The sequence below is a fragment of the Colletotrichum chrysophilum genome (assembly GCF_026319265.1).
Source record: "Colletotrichum chrysophilum strain AFK26 chromosome Unknown scaffold_88, whole genome shotgun sequence".
Lineage (NCBI taxonomy): Eukaryota > Fungi > Ascomycota > Sordariomycetes > Glomerellales > Glomerellaceae > Colletotrichum > Colletotrichum chrysophilum.
Window position 1 is genome coordinate 100,684 of NW_026517375.1, and position 24,603 is coordinate 125,286.

Sequence of the window (24,603 nt, forward strand, 5' to 3'; positions counted from 1 at the left end):
GGCTTGTGCAAGTCAATGCTATGAGACACCCACCCAGATTGGGGCATCGAGTGGTACAAAATCCACCTTCAGGATCACACAATGCTCGACCTGACGACTGCCGTCATTATCATTCACAAATCACAGCGTAGATGGCTGGAAAGGAAGACCTAAGCGTCATGTGATCGGACATTGTATCAGCGCATTACTCGCGATAGATAGATAAGAGTCTCACATGCGGGGCGATTACACTGGCTATCAAGATACGCCGACTATCGGGGATCGGTATCCCGGGCTACAGACCCGTGCCACCCCTCATTTCCCAGTTTCCCACAGTGTTCTCATTGGCCGCCCACCGATCGACCTCAACGGCATCGGAAGACTTTTGCGCCTCTCAATTGGGGACACACGACCCGTGAACCGATTTTAATAGTACTCTTTTGTCGCATTTCCGACGAGAGTGAGAAGAGACTTCTGTAACGGTCAAACGGCTGCGGGAAACGAACGATACACCACATACGTTTTTTGAATGCGCCCATGATGCCTCAGCAGCCGCCGGGCAAACAGCGATCGGCCAACGCGTCAGTCTTCAATGACCTCATCGCACAAGACGTGCTGCTGACTTGGCGACGCACAGCTGCAACACCTGTCGGCGTCGCAAGGTGAAATGCTCAGGCGAGCAGCCGTGTCGCAACTGCGTCAGGAACAAGCTTGACTGTGAATTTGGCGCGGGGCGACAGCGATACTCTGAAGCGTAAGGGCCCAATTGACTTTTTCAGTGGTTGACGCCAGATTTGGGAATCGCCGATAAGCTAATCTGTCCCGCTAGATATGTCCAAGAATTGAGGGCAACAGTCACACGATATGAGTCTCAAATAAGAGGTGCGCAAGCTTCATCTCTTCGAAGGGGATTGGATAATGGAAGACTAACATTTGTCTTATCATAGAGCTCAAGTCATCAACACCGGCCCCAGCCCCGGGCGGTGTTTCAGTGGCTTTGGAGAACACTCTGGGCATTGCACCCACAGAACCAACAGGCGAAGTACCACCGCCACCTAGTTATTGTTAGAACAAGTCTCCCCTTTGTGTCGATGCTAAAGAGAACTTACACGATTGCAATAGCCTCAATAGAACGCGCACCTGGCCCCTTGTTCGAGCAGCGCGTCCGAAATTTGTTCCATGAGAACTCCGGTAGAGACACAGGATCCCCAGAACAAGACTCACCAGAGATGCGCACAACGCATGATGAGCAGCAAGACGCACCTTTCACACCAGAATGGACTTCAACAGAAGAGTTGATCAGAGGCATCCCGCCTCAAATTATGCCGGGGGAGGCAGAGTCGAATCGTCTACTGGGACTGTTTAATGACTACATGAGCGGCAACCAACATTTCATCGACCAGAGGACCTTTGCAGACAACCTGACATTATTATTCCAGAACCAGGCTACCCGAGCGAAGCAGATGAAGACGCCATGGTTCACGCTTTACTTGCTGGTGATGGCGATGGGCAAGTTGATGGAGGCCGACAGGAGGATCTACGATGGCCCGCCAGGAGCGTTTTATTTCGCGGAAGCTATGAAGAGGTTTCCGCCTCTCCACAGTATCAGCGAGTACGGCATTGTGGGAGTCGAGATATTATGTCTTGCGACAACGTATCTGCAATGGTGTGACAGGAAGAAGGACTCATACTTCTTTGTACGATCGCTGCCTCGTTCCAAGCCTGTGGATGAAGACTAACAAGCTGCAGGTCGGCACTGCTGTACGACTTGCTCTGACATTGGGCTGCAACCTGCCTTTTGCCGAGCAGCAATGTCTGCCTTCAGAAAGAGCCCACCGTACAAGGATATGGTGGACTGCATATATGCTTGACCAGTATGCATTCCCAGAAAAGGGGTTAGGAATTCATTCTGACATTTTTGCAGACGCATATCAGCAGGTCTGGGATTGCCAGCATCTGTTGATGACCGCCAAATTACGTTCGACCTGCCGGGACCATCGCCCGGATTTGAGTCACCAGAGGCACTGAACATCAACGTTCGGATTGCTCGCGCCACTTCAGAGATCATGACTTGTGAGTCTCACGGTTACAAGAGCCCCACATGCTAGGAGGTGTCAACTAACACTAGTCTGCAGCACTGTACAGCAATGGCGGCCTATCGCAGGGTGATCTCATTAAGAAGATGCGCAACGTTCTTCAGTCATTATACGACACAGGGCGCTCTATTCCACTAAATATCGCAATCGACTTCAAGAGCAAGGAGCTTGAGGTCACAAGATCCGGCTCTTCGCTGTATTTGAGGCTGTTCTCGGTACTACACTCATGGAAATAAGTCTCATCGTCAAATCACTAACTTTATCAAAGGCAATCATCCTCTGCATTCGACCGATACTACTTCAGAAAGTCAAGGATAAGGTGCAAGATACCCAGAAGCAAATCGTCACACCCGCAATCTCGCAGCTGTGTTTGCTTTGCAACGAGGCAGCATTGAGGACCATCCGCATTCTGTATGCTATGAAGAAGCAAGACGAGATTGGTAAGTACAAATTGCTGCGATTATAAATTCATCTTGACGCTAACTTTGGTTTAGCTCCTTTCGCATTCTTCGATTTAGACGCAGCCTTCTCAGCAGCGTTCGTACTCATCATGCGAGGGTTCGCCCATAAGAACGACAGCCAAAAACCACCCCCTCAGGAATTACATCAAGCTGTGGAAGTCCTCGAGTATCTCTCTGCAGCGGGTAATAATGCGGCTTCGCATCGTCTGAAAGAGATCAAGCAGCTAGAAGCACATGTGTGGGGATCGAGGTACTTCCCACCCGAAAAGGATGGTGACGTGCAGATGAAAGATTCTGGAACACCCCACGGGGAACCCCACGCGGGAGGATCCGGGGCTCAGGGCACTCCGGGGCAATCTGGCGAGGGGTCGGGCTCGCAAGTCGTCTTATCGCCGCCCGACCCGAGCCCTTCGACGCAACCGTCGTGGGATGGCGAGATGTTTGGCACCGAGTCGGCCGAGTCGTATGACCCCGACCAGCTTTTCGGTCTGGATTTGAACGGAAGTCTGGGGCAGGAGTTCAGCTTGGAAGCCGAGGGTATCTACGCCAGTTTCAACGACCCGACGCTTCCGCTTACCGGAGTCGATCAGCTGGACTGGGCCGAGCTGGAGAAGATGATGGCACCTGGTGGATACGGATCATGATGCGTCTCAGTCAGCCGAATCTAATTGAAGTGATTGCCGCATATTCCCGAGATAATTCCTTTACTCCAAACCTCCGAAGTTCGATTTGCCACGTGTGATTGGCCTGCCCTACAAGATGGATGGTTTCCGTTCGACCGCCGGCGACCTGGAGAGATTGGGTGGGGCCAATCGGATGACATCCGCACACAATGAAAGATAGCTCGGCTCTATGCCGAGCTACACTCGGGTGAGCGTGCGAGAATTAAACACCAACGGGTACGAGCCGAACAGGTATCGGAGACCGCGATTCGGCTTCAAATATATTTAAGAATAACCTACATCGCATCTGACATCATTTAGAGGCCTTTCAAAGACAGAAAACATTTATTGATCACTGGTCAATTATCGCAAAATTTCATTCCGCACAATGACTCAATCAACGGGCAACGTCGCCATCCTTGGCGCTGGTAGCGAAGCCACCAAGCTTATTCTCACTGAAGAGGCAGTCAAGTTTCTGGCAATTATCCACCGCAGTTTCGAGCCTACCCGCAGGAAGCTCCTCAAGTTGAGGGAACAGCGACAGATCGAGACCGACCAGGGCAGGTTACCCGACTTCCTCCCCGAAACCAAGCACATCCGCGATGACAACAACTGGAAGGGCGCTGCGCCAGCGCCTGGTCTCGTTGATCGCAGAGTTGAGATTACTGGACCCACAGACCGCAAGATGGTTGTGAACGCACTCAACTCTGACGTTTGGGCTTATATGGCGGATTTTGAAGGTGTGTTAATTGAGACAACTTTGCGTTTGAGATGTGTGACTAACCGCCCGCAGACTCAAACGGACCTACCTGGGACAACATGGTTCAGGGCCAGGCAAACTTGTACGATGCTATCCGTCGTCAGGTGGACTTCAAGTTGGGCGAGAAAGAGTACAAGCTCAGAACTGACCGTACTTTGCCCACTTTAATTTGCCGAACGCGTGGTTGGCATCTGGATGAGAAGCACTTCACCGTCGACGGAGACGCTATGTCCGGAGCTCTCTTTGATTTCGGCTTGTATTTCTTCCACAACGCCAAGGAGCTGATTTCAAGAGGAACTGGTCCTTACTTTTACTTGCCGAAAATGGAGTCGCATCTCGAGGCGAGGTTGTGGAACGACGTTTTCAACATGGCTCAGGATTACATTGGCATTCCCCGGGGAACAATCAGAGCCACTGTTTTGATTGAGACTATTAGTGCGGCTTTTGAGATGGATGAGGTTCGTCGTCCTCCAAGAGTGGCTTTCGACTTTTTTGCTAACTTTGTTTCTCAAGATCATCTACGAGCTTAGAGACCACAGCTCCGGCCTCAACTGCGGTAGATGGGATTACATCTTCACCTTCATCAAGCGCTTCCGTAACCGCCCTGGCTTCATCCTCCCCGATCGCGCCGACGTCACCATGACCGTCCCCTTTATGGACGCCTACGTCAAGCTCCTGATTAGCACCTGTCACCGTCGCGGCGTTCACGCAATGGGCGGCATGGCTGCCCTCATCCCGCGCAAGGACGACCCCGCTGCTAACGCGAAGGCCATGGAGAGCGTCCGCGCGGACAAGCTTCGCGAAGTCAAGGCGGGTCACGACGGCACCTGGGTTGCGCACCCCGCGCTTGCGTCCATCGCGAGCGAAGTCTTCAACGAGCACATGCCCACTGCCAACCAGATCTTTATCAGGCCGGAGGTGAACGTTACGAGGGACGACTTACTTAACTCGGTTGTTCCTGGAAAGATCACGGATGACGGTGTGAAGAAGAACTTGCACATTTGCTTGGCTTACATGGAGGGTTGGTTGCGCGGTGTTGGCTGCAGCGCCATCAACTACTTGATGGTAAGTAATTCTGTACTCGAGGGATTCATGGATGGGTGGCTAATCATGTCGCAGGAGGACGCTGCTACCGCCGAAGTGTCTCGAACACAATTGTGGCAATGGGTCAAGCACGGCGTGAGCACCGCTGAAGGAACCAAGCTCGACAAGACCTACGTGCTCGGCACCCTCGACCAACTCACGAAAGAGCTGGCTGCTTCTGCGCCTGCGAACAACAAGTTTGAGCTCGCTGCCAAGTACTTGAGGCCGCAAGTGACAGGCGAGGATTATGCCAGTTTCGTCACAACGTGAGTGTTCCTCGTTATTCTCGTAACAAAAATCGATTGCTAATTGCTTTTCCATAGTCTTTTGTATGATGAGATTACCTCAATCTCTCCCTCGGGAAAGTTGTTGTGAAAGGGATCGTGTGGATTAAAACTAGAGCGTCGCAAAACGAGATGAGCAGGAACCAAGCCAGCGTCACTCGCAGAAAGATTGAAGTCTTTTAGCATAGATGAGCTTATGAAATAATGTCACGATACATTGCAGTTTGCTACTGCAAAAACAACTTCTGCCGTCCAAAAAGCAAAAGATCGACGTTGGCCTGATTCGAACAGACGCTCCCGAAGGAACAAGATTTCTAGTCTTGCGCATTAGACCACTCTGCCACAACGCCGCGTTGAGTAATCCACTCATGAGTGGGTATGCAGATCGTCGACCTCCACAGGACCATCACTGCCGGCAGCGACATGCGGGTCCTGTGACTGGCCTGACGATTTCTTGCGGCCTCACTGTTTGTCGACTTCGCATCAGTTCTTCTTGTTGAATCGACCAGCTTCCAGGTATTGGGCAAGTTGATTTGACTCGTTTCCATGAAAGCTCGTCTTGAATATTGTTAATAGCAGCTCATTGAAGTACTGGGGTGTGGAGGCGATAGACAACAGTGGGTTAGGGTGCCGGCCGAGCTCTGATGCTGGATGAGAAAAGCCACAAGTGCAAGCTATCAACAAAAGACAATTCTTGAAAGTTGAAAATGTGATATGAAGTTACGAGGATAAACGATAATATGAAGTTCATGATGAGGTAATTTCCGCAAGCCATCGCGAGACTTTGAGACACGGTCACGTGCCGCCCCTGACGCCCAGCCCAACATGCATTCGCGTCAGCTGGATCTGGGGTTAGCGAGCGCGTCTGGACGCTACACCCTTGTCATCAACGCTCAACATCTTCATCGGCCGACAGTCTGTTGCACATAAGCTCCCTTGAGACACCCAGAACTATGCGGATATGGCGGCCGAATTGAGAAGCGAGCTCGAGTACCGTCGCAACTTTGTGATGCAATGTCGCGTCGAAGGATTCGAGTATGTAGACGGTACCCTGTTGTTCGAAGGGATCGCCCGCGTCGATGGGGCCCGGCTGCGCGAGCTCTGTTTCCCCGATGACATTGAGGATCCCGACAAGAGGAGATCAACAGTCGCTGAAGCCAGAAAGCTTTTTAAGAAGAAGGAGTGGTTCAAAGCGCAGTCAATGTTCTATGATCTGCGACTCACGCATATGAAGATGAAGACACTTAGCGGCTTGCGCTACGACCTCCGTGAGATGGTAAAGACGGGCCTAGTAAGTGAACCGGGAAGATAGGGGCATTGATGGCACTCGTGAGCGATACTGACTCCATGCAGTGCGATAAACTTGCCAAACGTGCAGATGTGATCGATTCGGCATTCGAAGATGCCGAGCGGATGCGTCGGGAAAAGGAGTCAATATTCCTCGAATTTAGTGACCCTACCATCAAGGCGGCTTGGGACATCGATCTCTTCAAAGAACACTTTTTCTTAAAGGATGGGGAGCCAGATCCAAATGTCACGCCTGAGCCTATTGTTCTTCGCGATATCGATCCTCAACTGATGTTTGAGATTCCCTCAATGGTAGAGGAGATCGACGGGCTTTACCTAGCTCCGGGACTCCTCAACGGAAAGCCTTTCGCCGTTATTGGCTGGGACAGGGAGGAAGTGAAGAACACAGGTCTGGCAGAGAACGCAAAGTTTCAGTCTGGTCCTACTAGTTCTTCTAAGTATGTTCCTCCAAAGAAGCCATGGCAGCAAGCTATGGACGACCACCGCAAATACCTCTCAGAATCCGCTGAAGCTGCTGAGGCGAGACTCAAGGAAGAGGACATTCTGGAGTTTACGCCGAAGGAAATGCTTCTCGGAGACGCCATCGGGTCATACGTCGTCAAGTGCCCTCAACTACAGATGAAGTATGCGATGTATGGCGCTGTGTTTCATTTGAACATCCAGGACCATCCGGGGATGGAAGGAAGGGATGGACTTCTTACTGCCAGCATGAGCTTTGGCGTTGTGAGCGGTATCATGCTCCTCTCTTTCTCCAAAGATACTCTGATTAAGGCTTCAAATGGGTGGGCGCAAGAATTTCTGGACGAAGATGAATATTCTGATGTCCCGCCTCTGGAAAATATCGAGCCATATATTGTAGAACGACCGCTCGAACGGGACGATGATGATGCTGCACCTGAGCAGCCAACAGGCAAGTCAAGAAAACGTTCCGCGGCTGCCCTTGGCAGCAAAGCGCGGCGTCCGCAAACGCGCAAGAAGCGCAAGCCGAATTCGCGACAGACGTTTGAGGGCTGCCGACGGCTTTATTTTCTCTGGAAGGGTAAAGAGAAGCTCGGAGAAGAGCCGGTGGAAAGCCACGGTTTCCTCGACTTCAATGCCACCTGCACTGGCTTTAAGGGGCTCACTTGGATAGACACGTTCCAAGTCGAGAACCTGGAATGTGCGTTCCAGGGCTACAAGGTCATACCAAAGCCTCCACAGCCCCCTGATGAAGTATCAAACTTGGAAGATACAGAAAGCTCTGATAGCGACTCTGATGAGGTACCGGAGAGCTTCTTGGTCAACTTTCTTCTAGAACGATGAGCGGGAAGAGACGGCAAAATTATAAAACACATAGCGGAAACCAGTAGGAAAACCTCAGTAGACTATCTTGCTGGTCACCATCGAGTTACTTCTGGAGGCGCTCCGGCAAGTGGCCAAAGGCCTTCTTTGGTTATCTTAGAGTGCGCCAAAGGTGAATAATGTCGCGGAGATGATGTGATTGCCGAGATCTTTTTGGGCAATATCAGCATAGCTCAAATAGGCTGACATGGCACGGAAACTTAGCGACGACATGATGTCTGTCGACATTGAATGGATTGCTCTCGGCTAGCTGCTACTATTACTTATACAGCATCTCGACGTAGCTGGGTTTTAGTTAGCCCCTACAAATTTGACGAATGCCCTCGCCCCTCACGCGACATGGCGAGAAGCAGACGACAGTCTGAAGAGCTTAGTGCTATGCACTTGATCGATCATTCGAGACCTCAGTGGCGTTCACTACCTAAAAGTTGTTCCCGAACGTAGGCGACTTCAAGAACGCGTAAGCCGGAAGGCAACCCTCCATAATTCGAGGGCCGCCCTGTCAGCAGAGCAAATCGAAAGAGACCGTGAAATTGAGGTGTTCATGTTCCGACATATAAGAATGGATAGGCATGAATGGTTGCACGTCGTTGGGGCAACACTTCATGCTCATGCCAATGTTTACATAGCGACCACTACACCACAGCACGACTTCCACACATTCTTCACGCCACGGAGGCTTAATTGAGAATATTCTCCGATGGCCAGCTTGATTAGTCATGGATGAAGGACTTCATAAATCTATGTCTCGTGATTCCCCCAACTTGAAACCCACATGGGCGGCGCTTGGCTGGACCATCCGGTTGCAGCCGCTGACTCTAGTTGCGTGCCGTCCCGCTGGACACAGGTGCGGGGTTGGCACAATCGGCAGTTGAGTAGTAGGTCCATATACACGTTTTCAGGCTTGGGAAAAGGCTGGCTGGCTGAATATCTGGCAACCATGACCATATCCGTCGAGGCCATGCCAGCCTGCACGCGTTGCGAGCCTCGGAGCCGTCGAGAAGGGTGTTTCCCTGCCCACGCTTAATTTCAGCTCAACGCCACCGCGAATGACACGGTGACAGCTGCAGACGACTTTGTAAAAATCAGCACTGCTCCAAAGACCATAAATAGTTGAATTTGACCCAGATATGATGCCCACGCCAGATACTGTGTACCTGTGCTCAAAGGCCCAGTCTTGCCTCGATCTGCGCCCTCACGATGTTTAAAAAGTTGCTATTATACAGCCTGGGCTTTGCCCATCTCCCAGCTCTGCACGCCGAGGCAACAGTGCCACCGACGCTGGAGCTGCCCTGGGGAGTGTACGAAGGCCAACCTATGGCAGATGATCCAGATGTAGGTAACAGACAGACAGATAAGGACACGCTTGGTCCATTGTCAGAGCCTCTACTGACAGTTTGCACAGATTTATCTATTCGAGAACGTCCGTTTTGGTGCCAACCCCCCGCGTTTCGGCGCCCCAGCCTTCCCGACGTCAACAAGCACAGCCATTCAGCCTGTCAGCAACGGACGCAACTGTATTCAGATTGACCCAAATGGTCTTCGTAACGCACCAGGTGGTCAAAGCCCAGTCGATACCCTGATGACCAGGTCACTCCGCAAGGCGAAGACTGCCTATTCCTTGACCTATACGTGCCCAAGACCGTGATTGACAATCCCCCGCGGAAGCCTTTGCCGGTGGTCGTATGGATCTATGGCGGCGCGTTCGCATTCGGCAGCAAGAACCAGATCGGTCCTTTGTACACCGGCCAGTCAATCATCGCTGCGAGCAACTACCAGACTATATTCGTCGCTGGTAATTATCGTCTCGGTGCTTATGGCTGGCTATCAGGAGACTTTATGCAGAAGAATGCTCAGCCAAACGCCGGACTGTACGACCAAGCTCTTCTGTTCGAATGGGTACAGAAGTATATTAACAAGGTGTCCGGCGATGCGTCTCAAGTCAGTGCCTGGGGCGAGTCCGCTGGTGGTGGATCTATTCTCCATCATCTTATTCGCGAAGATGGTGCTGTCGATCCCACGTTCAAGACCTTTGCTGTTCAGAGCCCAGCGTTTGAATGGGCCTGGGACAATAGCCCGATGGGCAAGTTGGACCAGGTCTACCAGAACTTCTCTAGTCTTGCCGGTTGTGGCTTTGCCTTCAATCTTACCTGTTTACAGGAGTCTACGAACCTAACAGCGGCGAACCAGGCGCTTTTTGACACTGTCAAGCAAACTGGTTTGTTTCCTGTTGGACCAGCCGTGGACGACAAATGGATCACCACGATTCCAACTATTTCGTTCGCGAATGGTGAGTTATCAACATTCTCAACTGAAGGTGGTAAACGTTAGCTGACACCGAATCCTCAGGTAAATATTGGAAGTCCTCGATTCAGTCGACGATCATCTCGCACGTCCTGAACGAGACTGCTTCGTTCACACCGCCTTTTGTGACCTCAGCCGACACATTTACCGAGTTCCTCGATGTCTTCCTCCCCGGGGCCGAGCTGGTATCTCAACGACAAAAGATAGCCGCCCAATACCCCTGTACCGAAGCCCCCTATGACGGCGACTATCGACTCTGCATCGCGACCGTAATCCGCGACGCCAGCTTCACCTGCAACACCCGTGACCTGTACTCGGCATACCCAAGCATATCGCACATGATGCGATACGGGTTCCCGACTGCCTCGTTAGCCCGCCACGCATCAGACTTGGTGCCCCTGTTCTCCAACTACTACAGCGAAGCTAAGGCCATCTTGGAGAAGAACAATGTTAGCACCCTTGAGGCTGATGCCTATGCTTTCCTCCTTGTCGATAGCGACCTAGCCGAGGCATACCAGACCTACTTCGCGTCATTTGCGCTTTCGGGTGGAAACCCGAATACACTTATGATGCCAGAGGTTCTGTTTTGGGAGCCGCCGACCTGGACCGTGGCAGATGGTAGCGGGGACGAGCTGACCAATGTGCTCACAGTCGGGCCGCCGGAACTGGTGTACTCTGCGTTCACGCTCGATGTTCCCGACGACCAGAATGCAAAGTCGGCGTGTGGTTTCTGGACTGAGATTGCCAAGGAAATTGTTGAAGCGCATGAGGCAACATATAAAGTTGGGGATAGAGCTAGGAGGGGAGGCTCTGACGAGCTGTGAAAGTCGCACGATTTGTGTTAAGATCAGTACAGACACGGATGTAGAGTTGTAGACAACTAAGCACTGAGCAAAAGTCTAGGGTCAAAAGGGACTCGCCACTGTGCCCTGACTGTCACGTAGTTACATTGAGCATATGTAGTTGTGTACCTTAGACCTATCCTAAATCTAGATTCTAACCGGCTAACTTCCCAATCCTAGTAGGCTCAATAACTTCATCCGTCTGCTAACCATGATCAGCTGTGTACGGGACGTATGCTCGGCATGCAGGAGGGCTGGCCTGTTAAGTAATTTAAGCAGGTAAGCGGATATGGACGACACTCGAAATGCGACAATGTCGCCATGAACACTCAATTACGACATTCTAGCAAGGACTCTGGGGAGGCGGTCCGAGCAAACAAGGAACACCGAGGATCTGCATCATGCAGTCGGCGTTGTTCACCGCCTCTGTGCCACTGATCCAGAAGGACGAAAAAGACGCGAATGGCTGCTACCTGGTAACCTTACTGGGCATCCGGTCCAAACGCAGCAACTGAACAACAAAATTTGACGCCACCGCGAATTTCAGATCTTGAGTCACAACATTAGCCATCACGGTTCCAGGGCCGGCCTCCAGATGTGTTAAGCTTTTTAAATGAACGACCGAGATTATTTCACTCTTTCAAGGTGCATTTGTTTCTTCACGAACAACTTCACCCTTGGGGAGGTGGACAGACACCATGCCTCCCAACGCCGCCAACGAGACGGCGCATGCTCTTTCCGACTTCAAGCTCTTCGCGAAATTCCCAAATTGTATCAAGTCCATGATATGGAAAGAGTTCTACAGCCAGCCACGCTATTTCATTACATACCCGGTCTACCGGGGCCGGTCGCGGGAAGATGAGTTCGAGGTCCCGCTTGGATGGGCTCTCAGACCCAAAGGGCCGCAAACGTCCTACCACAAGACGATCGACACGCAGATAGATGAGCTTTCTAGTTTCGTTGCAAGCCGGATTCGCCCAAAATTCACAATCACAATACCACGCATGACCGTGGACGAGCATCAACAACACAGAATCAAGACACGCAGGGCGAAGGGAAAATCCAAGGTGGCACATGCAAACATCAGCTGGGATTTTGATTTTGTCCATGTCACCAAGGCAGTCCCCGAGGGCTCGGGAAACCTCATACCACAGGTTGAGTGGTTTAGCAATATACAAAATATGGTCCTAGATCATGATCTGTTTCAAAAGGACATCTCCCGCGGATTCTTCAGGAACATGATCACACTTACTGCCTTCTGTCTTTGGGAAAGCAAAAGACTTCTTGGCTCTCTGCGGAACTTGGCCCTGCAAAGGGTTCCTTGGCATCGAAACCAAGACTCCGACACACCGCTTCTGTGTTTCCAGATCCGATACCTTCTGCGTGAGGCACCGGCGACACCACCTCAGTGGAAAGACTTGAAAGTGGGCGTTATTTCACAGTCGCCGAGGCTTGACATTGAACGGCACGGAGGAGTAGAAGAGGTTCAGTGGGATCGTTTTATGGAGCCAGAGGATCCGCATGCATGTTTTAAGATCACCGGAGACGAAATCACAGACACCAGAATAATGTTTTCAGAACTGTTCTCTCTCCGCCACACAGGCCATTTCTTGTATTTACCCTCTCCTGGATTGTCGGTCTTGCCTCTAGATCGCCAGCTCATCTGCGATTACGATGAGCTAGTACGTCGGGCTTTCATTTCAAGCAGGTAGGGCAATCATCGGACCAAGAGCAACATTTTCCAAACACGATATATGAGACCAAAACATAAACCCTCGTTTGATCTATCAAATCTCCAAGTCGTACGGATGTGATGAGCTTGACGCTAGCCATAGAGTTTGGAAACTCGAAAGGGTCGCGCCAATCAAGTTTAGCAGCAGGTCGAGTCATACAAGCCGGTAGAGTCTTCATCTTGAGTCATAATTCAATATCAGGGTGCGTGATAGAATGTATAAAACTTCGTAGTCGAACAGTCTCAAGGCTTTAGTAACACGCATTTCTTCAAGTATGGTCATGCGAGGAGCCACTCGAGAACAGCAGCAAGCGTCATGTCCACCAGCAACGACCCCGAGCCGGCATTGAGCAGCTTCGAGCTCTTCCCGAAGCTTCCCAATTGTCTCAAATTCATGATATGGGAGGAATTTTACCTCGAGCCCAGATACTTTTTGGTCGATGGTAGCGGAATCAGCCGGTTTGATGATACCGTCGAATGGGTCATGAAACCCAGACCTTACAAAAAGAAATACTACACCGCGATCGATACAGACATAGACCCTCTGGCTAGCAATGTTGCCAGAATATTACGCCCACAGATTGCCATCGAAGTCTCGAAAGGCTCTGCGAAAGCTGAGCATGTCAATATCAACTGGAGATTAGACTTTGTTCACATAAGATGGCACGATGACATGCGTCAGAGATGCAGGGTCTTGCCAGACCTCGAGTGGGTTGCCAAAGTACAAAACCTCGTGATCGACGACACGATCGTGCGTCTAGGTAAATTCGATAACTCCACCGAGGAGATACACCACATCGCAATGATGCTTTGGCACAGAAGTCAGAGCTTCCTCTCTCTCCGACATCTGATCCTACGAAGACCATGCGATCCGACAAGAGCAACGGTCTTAGATTCTCTCTGTTTTCAGATACGTTACCTCATACGCGAGGCGCCGAAAACACCCCCGCAATGGAAAGAGATGCGGGTCGAAGCTGGCTCACGATCGCCATGGCTCGACGTTGAGCGGCCGGACCGAACTCCTCCCCTTCAATGGAAGAAATTCATCGAATTATGGCGTCTTCATCCCGAAATTCGACCGCTGTCTATGCCTCTTGATCCGTCTTTTCAGCAGCAATCCTCGTCATTCATGGATACGGACATGGACACGGAGCTAGATGTCTGGCTAGAGGAGGAACCGTGGCCATTTGCACGGGGCGTGAACGAAACTGAGGACTCCAGGACTGTCTTCAAGAATTTGCTATTCATTCGACCTCTTTATGCAAATCTATTGAACGATCATTTCGACGAGTTCGAGTTTGATGTATACTCGACGAACTACGGGGCAATGGTCAAAAGGTTCTTTGGCGGAAAAGAAAGGGAGTAAAGACGAACATGCCATTCTCTAGGCGCATGATTCATTTATCGCCATTCCGTTCTTCAGATTTCGGCTTTGCCGTATGGTTATGAATGGTTGGAAGCATTCAGAGAAAGTTCACAAGGCCCAAAACGGGGATGCAGGCATCGGCATCCCACAGTCATACGAATCCCAGACAGGATCTTCAACTGAAACCATTTCAAACTAGGGGGAAAGTTCGCTTGTAAAATTATCTTGCTTTTGTATGACTGTGGTCTTTCTAGAATACATGCACTATTCAAACAAGGTCTTATGATAGCCACGTCAGGCTACGCCAAGACTAAGGGCGTCTGTGAGGCCTATAAAGGTGGACAGTTTACCACTTCAGAATTGAATAACTAATTAAAAGAGAATTTAATTTTCATCCTCCGAGTTCTACGATTCCTGCTGCGCAGACGACCTGATTCCATTTATTTACTTTCCCATCTTTTCAAACAGTCCGAATCATGCAGCTCAGCATTACTGTTCTTGTCGCCGCTTTGGCTTGCGGAGCTTTTGCTGGCAGTAAGTTTCCCATAAACCTCGATTGAAACGATTCACTGACACCTTGCCATAGAAAGCCCGATCGATGCCAGAAGGGCTGGAGGTACAGCCTCTGCAGCAAAGGACGGCAAGGCGTGCAAGACGAACCTCAACCAAATCTTGAACTCCGGCACCTGCGTTAACGGGAAATGCCAAATTATTATTCCACCTAATAAGACAAGCAATGTGCGAAGCGCGGATTGCGAGTAATCGGGGCTCTCTCTAATGAGAAACGCATGCAGGCATGGCATTTCCGTGGCTCCATGGGCTAAGAGGCTAGACTAGAGCGGGGTTTGATATTAAGTTGTCTAGATCACGAATACCCATGACATGGTCCTGCCATGAATACCGTGCGATCAAATCAATACGCCTTGAAGTGAACATCTGATCAAGAGACGCAAACAGTCCGGCTAAAGGACAGCTCCAAATGCCGTAAGCAGAGATGAATGCCCAGCCCATACAAAGTGTGCACCACTCCGGCTCAATCCCCCATTCATATTAGGGGTAATACGAATTGGTCGAGACATGTACGCTCTTGGCTGCAACGTGACACTTCACTGACCCAATGAAGAATCAACCTCTGCTGTCAAACCCCAAAGCGGCGCATCACCCCGCACTCGCTCGCGTGGTTTCTGCGGCTCATGCAAATTGAGCGTTGAATGCCGGGTCGTTCCCCGCATGGAGTCGAGTTGAGCCTGTAAGAAGGGAGATGAATCGTGATTTTTTGACGAATGGGGGCTGACATGGTTGATGTTATTCATGTGCCGAGCGCATCTACTATGCGGCTATGGCCCAAGGGAAGAGGCTGAAGTGGTAGACGAAATAGGCTTCTTCCGAATGCCAAGCCCCTGTGCAGATCACCTTCTCTCGGTGGGACTACCTACCCATGAGAAGATATTTAATGATCAGGTGAAGTCGGGAAGCTGTGTTCAGTTGAAGTGCCCGGACGGCTTGAAGCTTTCCTTCGAACTTTAGTCTCCATTGAGCTTCGCTAGTCTCGTCAAGTTACGCCACGATGCCTTCTGTGAAGGGTTTGGTTCTGTCATGCCTGGCTGCTGCTTCGCAGCTGGCATACGCCTGGCCCACACAATACCCCGAGCATGTCAACATTCTCACCCGCGCCGAGCAGATCGCTTCTGAGTATGACTATGTCATCGTTGGCGGAGGGACCTCGGGCTTGACAGTCGGAGACAGACTTACCGAAGATGGAAAGTGTAAGTGAAAGGCATTGCATGATCCTCCCGTACAGTGCGTGTCTGACAATAGGGGCAGATACTGTTCTGGTGGTCGAATATGGCTACTACGACAGCCAGACCGGCATGAACCCCAGACGCATGTTCAACATCACCTCTCAGCCGTGCCCCAACCTGAACGGCCGAAGCTTCTCTGTGGGTATCGGATGTGTGGTCGGCGGCAGCTCTAGTGTCAACGGCCAGGTCTTCTTGAGGGGCACCAAGGACGAGTACAATGCCTGGAAAGAGCTCGGTGGATCTGGATCTACTTGGGATTGGGACAATCTTCTACCTTACTTCAAGAAGGTAAGCATCCCACTTGACATTATCTTTAAGCGATGGCTGACGACATTCAGGGCATCACCCTCGCGCCTCCCGATGCTGCCCAAGCACAAGAATACAACATCAAATATGACATGAGCTACTGGGGCACAACCTCCAAGATCTATGCTGCCTTCGGGAAGGGGCCTCTCACCTCTATCATGAGTTCGTAGACCCTCTTTCATGACTGCTTGTGATTCTAACCCTTTCGCAGAGACCTTGTACAACGCCATGGCCAAGATGCCCGGCATGACCATTCCCGTCGACAGCGGTGCCGGCGAGGCGGGACTCTACTGGTACCCAATGTCCCAGGATCCCGTCCAGTTCCAGCGCTCCTACGCCCGCACCGGCCACTGGGACGGCCTCAACCGCGCCAACTACGAGATGATCGTCGGCGCAAAGGTCAACCGCATTCTCTTCGACGGCGACACCGCTACCGGCGTCCAGTTCGTCTCACGCAACAACACCGGTGCCGCCCCTGTGCAGGTCAAGGCTCGCCGTGAGGTCATTCTCGCTGCCGGCTCTGTCCATACCCCGCAGGTCCTCATGCTCAGCGGCATCGGTCCCCGCGCACACCTTGAACAAGCCCGAATTGCTGTGAAGGTCGACCTCCCGGGCGTCGGGTCCAACTTCCAGGACCATAGCTATATCCCCAGCATCTCATACCAATGGGGTGTTCAGCCTCCCAACTCCGGTGGCGGAGGCTGGGGCGGTGGTGGCCCGCCGTCTCTTGCTTCCATGACCGGCTTGCCCGTCGTCAGTCCCGATCGGTACGAGACACTTGCCAGGACATACGAGGCCCAGGATCCCAAGTCCCATCTGCCGTCCGCCTACACCTCCGAGCAAGTCGAAGGGTACAAGCAGCAGCAGAAGGTATACGGCCGGCTCATGCGCTCCAAGAACACTGTCTTCTCCGAGATGATGATGTACGGGCCCGGTGGCTCCGTGCAGAACCTCCACCCCATGTCTCGCGGCACTATCCTTCTCAATACAGCCCAGCCCGAGAGCGAGATGATTGTCGACTACCGCGCGGCGACTAACTCGATCGATCTAGACGTCATGGCGGAGATCATCAAGTTCATGCGCCGGTTCATGACGACTGGGGACCTTGCGCAGTATCAAGCCCGCGAGTTGTCGCCCGGAACTGGTGTCTCGACGGATGCTCAGCTTGTCAGCTGGGCCAGGGGTCAGATCATCCCGTCCGTGTACCATCCTGTAGGGACCACTGCCAAAATGCCTCGTGAGTGGGGTGGTGTGCTCGATGAGAACTTGTTGGTGTATGGTGTCAAGAAGCTCAGGGTCATTGATGCTTCCATGATGCCTACCACTGTCGGTGCGACGACGTCCATGACAGTGTATGCTGTGGCCGAAAAGGTGAGCGGTTTCCGAGATATAAGAGACTTGTTGAAAGTCACTGACATCATGCCAGGCTGCCGACATGATCAAGGCCCAGACTCAGTAGGGCATACATCTCAAATAAGGAATGTGACGTTGATTTGGAAGCTGCGGACTTTGGCTTCATTAGTAACATGTAACTCATTTACGTGCAAGTGCGTGGTTGATACAACACTCTTTTTCAACTCCTGGCTTTGTTAGTGACCCACGAAGAATAAGCGTCGCCTGTAGAAGATGTCACCAGCAACATGCTCATCACCTCTCCACACATCATATCCCGAAGCAGGCTAGCAAGTTTACTTGTATGTCTACTCTGGGGGTAACGTAGGTACCGAAAAATAACACATGCGGTAGGTTATGTGCAAATCTGCCAGAGGCAGTGGCAGCCAGCGACCTGAATGTCTATTCTGTAACAGCACTCTAAAGCTCCTCAGAAACCATGCCTGTCCTCGTCAGCATGCCACTAATATGATTGGCTCCTTGACGCGTACTCTCTTGGGCGCCATTGCTGTGCGCCTTCTCCCACTCCTTCATCCAAGCCTCCACAAACTTGACTTCCTGGGCGTGAACCTCCTTGATGGAGGTAGGCGGGAAGTCAGGAGTGACATCGTCATCCTTGACACTGTTCTCATCCCAGTGATGAACGCCAAGGGGGATCAAAAGGAAAGGCTCGCTGGTCGTCGACTTGCGGTCGAGTCCGATCTTGTGAGGCGTGGCAGCTCTCCAAGGGTCAGCCTCTCCGTCAACGATGGCAACACGGGGATAGCTGAAGTTGAAGCCGCCGTGCTTGTTGATCGCCTCAACGTCGGGATCCTTAGTGATGTTGAAAGCCCTGCGGCAATACTGAGAGCTGTATTCGACATCGATAGCGCGAGAGATGAGTGGGAGCTGGTCCTTCGGCACGCCAGAACCGGTTTGGAAGTAGCCCCATCTGTCATACTTGTCAGCAGGTAGGACTCAGGAGTTTCCAAGAGGAGACATTCAACTTACTCGGTGCAAACTTGATAGGTCCAGCTTCGGCCCGCGCCCTGGCGGATTGAGGTGTTGTTATAGTTGGCCTCGTTTCTGCTAGAAAAGCACCTCAGCAGGTCACCATCGGGGCAACCCTGCTTGACGTAGTCCTTGACATAACCAACGTAGTTGAGCAAGCGATTCGTCAGCTTCTTGTCAGCGCCGCTGATTTCAAGCAGCTTCTCAACTGATGACTTGAGATGGCGGGTGCTGCCAAAGATCACACTGTCGGAAGAGACCGTCGCACAGTACTTTCCGAACGAAGCATCGTCAAGGGCAGGGTCCCAGTTCGTCGACTGCAAGCCGGTAATGCCGAAGCTCAGGGTGTTGGCAAAGTCGGCATCTTCAAGAGGCTTGAGGCCAAAGAGCTCCTTCAGTTGAGCGACGTCGTCAGAGTTGACCTTCTTCCCGTTGCCAAGGAGGATATTGTCGACGACCTGAGTAAGCTTTTGGGTTGTTTCAGCGCATTCTCCAGGCGCGAACAGGCGGGCGCCTTCAAAGTACTCCCAGTAGTCGATGATAGCGGCCGTGACGCCGGACGAAGAGATGCCGCCCCAGAAGACCTCGGGGTAGAGCTTGCGGAGAAATGCGGCGAAAGCGCCAGCATATGAGCCTCCGTAGGCGATGTACGGAGTGCCGGGCGCAGTCAGGTTCAAGTCCTCGTGGCCGGGGAAGCTGATGTGCTTGGCAAAGTACGCCGTATCGGCGAGAGCCTGGTCGGTACTCAGGAAGCGGAGGTTCTCCGTGGTAAGGTCGGGAACAGGGAAGCTCTTGCCATAGTATCGGTGCTCCAAGACGACTCCGACGCCTCCGGTGGCCTTGGCGAGGATGGACAGGATACCGTGGTCGAGGAACGGGAGACGCTCCCTAGCATCAGTCTCTCCGGCCGCGAGGATGATGACCGGGCCTCCCTTGCGGTAGTGCTTCGCATCAAACCAGTAGCGGAGGTTGAAGGAGTCGTCCGAGTGAGGCTCGTACCGCGAATCGTTGTGGAAGTGATCAATAGGTACGGACAGGTTGTACTCCGGGTAGTCCGCGATAGCCGCGACAGAGGCGGACTGCGACTTCAAGCTCAATTGCTGCTGCAGGGTATTCCAGCCCTCTTGGTTCGCGACATGCTGCGGACGCAGTCCGTCAACGGCCCGGGCCGCGCCCAGGAGAAAGCAAGCTCCAAACTTCCAGAACGCCATGCCGCCAGCTGGTGATGGGGAAGCCAATGATGGTGGGCGGTCGATGGAGGTCGCGTTTGTTTTTGTGACTAAAAATACGGAGCCCAGTTGATTGGTGCGGGGTTCGAGAAAAGCTTGGGCCACAGCACGGGCTCCACTCTCACTATCATCTGTCTTACGTCCCAAGACACCCTGGATTGCCAGTATCTCGATCAAAAAAGCCGATAGAGAGAATACTGTTTATATACTTGGCTACGCTTTACTCATGGATTCAAATAGAATTTCTTGTGGTTTGGTCCCATAATTCATCCTAAATTGCGAATGGACGTCTAGTGTCTACGTTAGAGCAGACCAATATCCTGTTAAGGCGTTCTATCCAGGCGCCTCAGGTCGAAACATCGCCCTGTGTACCTAACTCTAGAACTCAGATGCTCTAAACATGTCCTTGTTCATTGAAAGCGAACTAGAAATTTCTTAAACGATGCTCACTAGCTCTTTGTCTGTTGAGAATCGTGAGTATTTCACCCAGGACCTGCTAACTTTTCAATTAGAGTTTACTTGAACATGTTACCAATCAATGCCCTGTTTCTGGCTTGAGAAGAAGCACGCTGGTCGCATAACTGTCCCATACTTTCTTTCGTCATCATCCTCCTTATCAATGGAACCAACCCTAATTGTTCCGTCCCTACTTCATCTTCCAGCGTCGATCCCTTGTATTTGCCCTCGCCCACTCCGCCTTCCATCGCCGTCCGACTCTGCGCCGGAATCATCCAGTTCACAGCAGGAACTTCCCTAGACGCGCGCGCATACCAGATTATCCTCAGACCTTCAAGCCAAATGAACCCCACGTATTTGGCGTAGATCAAGATGTGCACAATACTGTGCAAGGGTTGGCGTACACCAGTACAGCACGAGCAGATGCAGTTTTCCGCACGAATCTGGGACCGCGAACTTGACGACGATCTTCGCAAGAACATATCCGATTTCTTTGCTGACTTGATCCACGTGTGGGACTAGACGTTGCATGAAAAGACACTTCTGAATCTCAGCATTGAGCGAGGTGAAGAATGGTGGGAGACCATAAGCGCCGCGATCTCAAGGTGTCAGGACACGAATCTGATTGGTACTCTGATGAGACACAGCCTCTTGCTTGCTTCAAAAGCGCAAGATTTTCTTTCAGTAGACATGTTGCTGGCACCAAAATCCGTCAAGTGGGCGAAATACGATGAGTTGGATTACGAAATTGTCCGAAGCGCATTGTCATTTACGGACATGAGTTCAGTAAGCAGAAGAAGGTTGATTGACGATTTTATCTATGGAGAGAAGCTGGAAAAGCCTAGGTTCATTATACCTAGCGATATGCGAGCACAGTTTGAAGCGAATCGCCAGCTCACGACCATTTTTGAGGACGCTGTTGAGAGAGAGCGTTGGGACATTGCTGTTGCCTTGTACAAAGGAGAAGCACGACTATCTGCTGCCTTGCAGAGTGTCAATCTAGTCTTGGGTTGTATAAATTACCGACGGGGGCTCCAAAGTCGTTGTTTTGTGGAGGAGAAGAGCAACGGAAGAGTACATATAGTGTACTGCCTCCTCCACTATCATGACAGGCACGAAAAAGACCTCGTCAACGTCAGGTGAATGGAATGAATGTATCAGTGGACTCCGTTCCGACATGAGCTGTAGAACAAATGATCTCTGCTGATATCATTCTCACTACTTCGGTACAATGATTGGCGTCACTGGCCTCCAATGGAATCGTCCCCTTCCAGGTTTTTAAATAGCTAAGTAGTTTGGATTCATAAGCTGCGGTAGGTTTTCTTAATTCACTTGATCTCCAGCATTCAACATCGTTCCAGCATCAGTTGCATTACATATACGACACGGCGGGCGTTAGGAAGCTTGAAACCATGGGGAAGCGCTGATGCAATATTCCCAAGAGGATCAACAGCTCCAACTACAAGCCCTGCCTCAAGTCCCAATAGCAGAAGTCTATCAAATAGCTTATGAAGCAACATCTACAACGCATTATGCAGTTGGTGCGGACAATTAAGAGGCAGATAACCTCTCTCACCCATGATCAGGGGCGAGTATTTATACCACTGAGAAAGTTTGATGGAGGGTCGGCTTCAGCTGAACAGATCTCTTTCGGCGCAACTCCCGTAGTTGCTTTAAATATCAGGAGCTCTACCTTTTCCAAGGAGACTCCAAAAGGCGGAATCAATAGGGCGAGGTTGATTAGCGTGAGATGAGATTGTCTAAGATAAATGGCGGGGAATACGTCATGTTCTGCTAAGAAACGGTCGAGAGCTTCGTTCTGACTACAAACGAGGCACGAGTTGATAAAGGGTGGCACAGGGAATTAAGCCAATTTCTCATTATACACTGATCTCCAGCGACTTATTTACACTTAAGAAGTTTAACAGTCTGTTCCCAGCGTACTACTCTGCTAAGAGACTTAACACTGCTATGACCCTAAATCTTCCCTCTAGGCTCTAACTATAGCGTATAAAGTATATGTACCGAAAACCCCCGCCTCCAAGCGTGTAGCTCTTGCTGCCTGGGAGCTGTAACTATAACCTTGTCCGCCCTGTGATAGATACTAGATTTAACGCCTGAGGGCATCGCCCAACTGTCTGAACTGGGCTTCGCTGAGACCGGAGTACTGCAAGCAGGCCGAGCCGCAAACGGTCGGATAGGGGGGAGCCACGCCGCAGCCGCCGGTAAGAACGGTGGAGAGAACCATGCAGGTGGGAGGCACGTTATCAAACCGGGCAACTGGAAGAGCACGCGGAAAGTTAGCGAATATTCATTCAGAGTATCTCGGAGTATCAGGGACGTAGGTGATTGTACGAACCGCCGGCTCCGGGAATGGAGGTGTAGATAGTGACTCTGCCCAAGTCGGTGTTACACATGTCGAAGTTGTACTGGGGAACGCCACAGTAGCCCGTGGCAGCGGCCGTCTCCAGCAAGCCCTCGCTCGCGGCACGGATCTGAACGGTCTCGTTCAGGCCCGGGATGATGGAGCTTGCGAGGTCTTCGGTCGAGAAGGGCTCGTTCGAAGGGGCGATCTTGCATGCGCGACGAACATAGCAGTCAACGATGGGACCAACGGCGGGGACCGTTATGGAAAAGATGGAAAGGAAGAGCGTCGGAAGAGCGGCGAGAGGCATCGTGGCTGCTGGTGGTGTTATTGGGTAGTTATAGAAAACTTTTCGTGTCGATGGTGTGTGTGGTTGGAACAGATGTTGGACGCTTTCATCCGGGGACCTAACGGCTATTTATCATGATATCTGTTGCCGCAGCCTGCCACAACGAGAACGAGACCTCGGTCTGCTTGCGTCGTCGATTCGATCTCGAGGTCTGTTTCTATGTTGGTTGATTGGTTGATTCGGCGCTCTGACGGGCCCTCCTCATCTCCCAGGGCCGGCTCACACACATCTACATGCATTGACAGAGCTGGCGCCATTCGACAGCCACGAGACGAGACGTACCACGTTCTCACGCAAGTGCCCTTTCTGGCGACTCAGGCGACCGCCCGGCTGTGCGATATCGAAATACCACGGGGCCCGAATGAGAGTCAAAGAAAAGACAAACCGGCCAGCCGGCCGCCAGTCAGACAGAGAGAAACACTACGAGCCCGTTCGGGCCAACTCCACGGAAAGAGCTTCGCCCCTGCCGCCATGACATGGATTTGAGGCCTGCGCCAACAACAATGGAAATATTGACTCAACGCCGCAGCTGTGCATGGCGAGTGCCCGACTGTATAGCTATGACGGGAAAATCTTATTTCGATCTGATGCTGCTGCTGTCTTGACGCAGTGTTCGTCCAACCCCGCCCTTGTTGAGTTAAGTCTCGCAAGTTACAACTATGTTGTAAACTGACTATAGCGTACGGATTGCATACATCTAAATCAAACGGCTTCCATTCTCCTAAGTTGAAATCTAAATCAAAGGGTCGTTTTTCAATATAGAGACTGATATACTAAGCTAACATTAGTTTAGATAAGTAGCCCAGGTTAGAGGTAGGTTAGTGTAATTGCACATTCCTTTAGGCGCGAGGCCGCCATAGATGCTTAACGGCATTATGATAAACTGCTAACTGGCTTAGCTGTATTGTTTGGAAGACTCAAGGTTAAGCATGCCAAGTCGCAGAGCGAGATCCTTAATGCTACGCTGACGGTGGTCTGTAGCTCATGTTGGACCAACACGAACTTCACCCATGTAAGTTCCTAGGACCCTGGCCATCATGTTGGGGTTCCACTTTGGGCCAACGCTGTACCCGTACCTAAGCATGATCACGGACAGGAGTTACAAATACGGCACGGAGAAATGAGCCGACTAATTACAGACCCGGCCTGGCGCCGCTCTGCTATTACGTTGATTTACTACCTTGACTGCGCACAGTGCAGTGCCCTCCCGCCAAGCATTATGAGTCAGTGTGTAATCGTGTTGGAAGTTGGAGCTTTTGGCCGGTGAGACCATGTATTGCATCGCAATACAGTATGGTGTTGGACCAACCCGGCTCTCACCTTCCTTTACGAGCGATGTTGCTGGGGTACTTTAGGTAATCGTAGGTTCTATGCATGGCGATGGCTCTTCTCAGTCTCTCCACTCTCGGGCAACGTTTTATAAATTCCATCACGGTTGACTGTGTGAAGTGACGGCTGCTGCCTGGTCTTCTTGCTGCAATATGGCGGCTATCATC

General features: G+C 51.5%; 8 protein-coding genes and 1 non-coding gene across 9 annotated transcripts; 6 read left to right on the forward strand and 3 right to left on the reverse strand.

The window, feature by feature from the left end:
• Positions 1-1,301: 1,301 nt before the first annotated feature.
• Positions 1,302-3,180, forward strand: COL26b_009292 (uncharacterized protein; the record flags this gene model as incomplete). Its single annotated transcript, XM_053182024.1, has 6 exons — positions 1,302-1,645; positions 1,701-1,853; positions 1,904-2,052; positions 2,115-2,290; positions 2,344-2,515; positions 2,570-3,180. 6 exons carry the CDS (start codon positions 1,302-1,304, stop codon positions 3,178-3,180), a joined length of 1,605 nt encoding a protein of 534 aa, XP_053034031.1.
• A 406-nt stretch (positions 3,181-3,586) lies between these two features.
• Positions 3,587-5,416, forward strand: COL26b_009293 (uncharacterized protein; the record flags this gene model as incomplete). The annotated part of the gene is made up of 5 exons (XM_053182025.1): positions 3,587-3,938; positions 3,992-4,416; positions 4,472-5,023; positions 5,078-5,307; positions 5,365-5,416. The coding sequence occupies 5 exons, from the start codon at positions 3,587-3,589 to the stop codon at positions 5,414-5,416; spliced, it is 1,611 nt and encodes a 536-aa protein (XP_053034032.1).
• A 177-nt stretch (positions 5,417-5,593) lies between these two features.
• COL26b_009294 lies at positions 5,594-5,675 on the reverse strand. Its single transcript has one exon. It is a non-coding gene; the product is annotated as a tRNA-Ser (tRNA).
• A 611-nt stretch (positions 5,676-6,286) lies between these two features.
• Positions 6,287-7,935, forward strand: COL26b_009295 (uncharacterized protein; the record flags this gene model as incomplete). The annotated part of the gene is made up of 2 exons (XM_053182026.1): positions 6,287-6,616; positions 6,679-7,935. The coding sequence occupies 2 exons, from the start codon at positions 6,287-6,289 to the stop codon at positions 7,933-7,935; spliced, it is 1,587 nt and encodes a 528-aa protein (XP_053034033.1).
• Positions 7,936-9,174: 1,239 nt separating this feature from the next.
• COL26b_009296 (uncharacterized protein) lies at positions 9,175-11,102 on the forward strand (the record flags this gene model as incomplete). Its single annotated transcript, XM_053182027.1, has 4 exons — positions 9,175-9,309; positions 9,380-9,472; positions 9,565-10,264; positions 10,324-11,102. The coding sequence occupies 4 exons, from the start codon at positions 9,175-9,177 to the stop codon at positions 11,100-11,102; spliced, it is 1,707 nt and encodes a 568-aa protein (XP_053034034.1).
• Positions 11,103-13,168: 2,066 nt separating this feature from the next.
• COL26b_009297 (uncharacterized protein) lies at positions 13,169-13,703 on the forward strand (the record flags this gene model as incomplete). Its single annotated transcript, XM_053182028.1, has 2 exons — positions 13,169-13,613; positions 13,672-13,703. The coding sequence occupies 2 exons, from the start codon at positions 13,169-13,171 to the stop codon at positions 13,701-13,703; spliced, it is 477 nt and encodes a 158-aa protein (XP_053034035.1).
• A 2,082-nt stretch (positions 13,704-15,785) lies between these two features.
• COL26b_009298 (uncharacterized protein) lies at positions 15,786-17,785 on the forward strand (the record flags this gene model as incomplete). The annotated part of the gene is made up of 5 exons (XM_053182029.1): positions 15,786-15,984; positions 16,043-16,308; positions 16,359-16,488; positions 16,538-17,697; positions 17,753-17,785. 5 exons carry the CDS (start codon positions 15,786-15,788, stop codon positions 17,783-17,785), a joined length of 1,788 nt encoding a protein of 595 aa, XP_053034036.1.
• Positions 17,786-18,138: 353 nt separating this feature from the next.
• Positions 18,139-19,919, reverse strand: COL26b_009299 (uncharacterized protein; the record flags this gene model as incomplete). The annotated part of the gene is made up of 2 exons (XM_053182030.1): positions 18,139-18,649; positions 18,709-19,919. 2 exons carry the CDS (start codon positions 19,917-19,919, stop codon positions 18,139-18,141), a joined length of 1,722 nt encoding a protein of 573 aa, XP_053034037.1.
• A 2,584-nt stretch (positions 19,920-22,503) lies between these two features.
• Positions 22,504-23,068, reverse strand: COL26b_009300 (uncharacterized protein; the record flags this gene model as incomplete). The annotated part of the gene is made up of 2 exons (XM_053182031.1): positions 22,504-22,673; positions 22,753-23,068. 2 exons carry the CDS (start codon positions 23,066-23,068, stop codon positions 22,504-22,506), a joined length of 486 nt encoding a protein of 161 aa, XP_053034038.1.
• Positions 23,069-24,603: the final 1,535 nt, after the last annotated feature.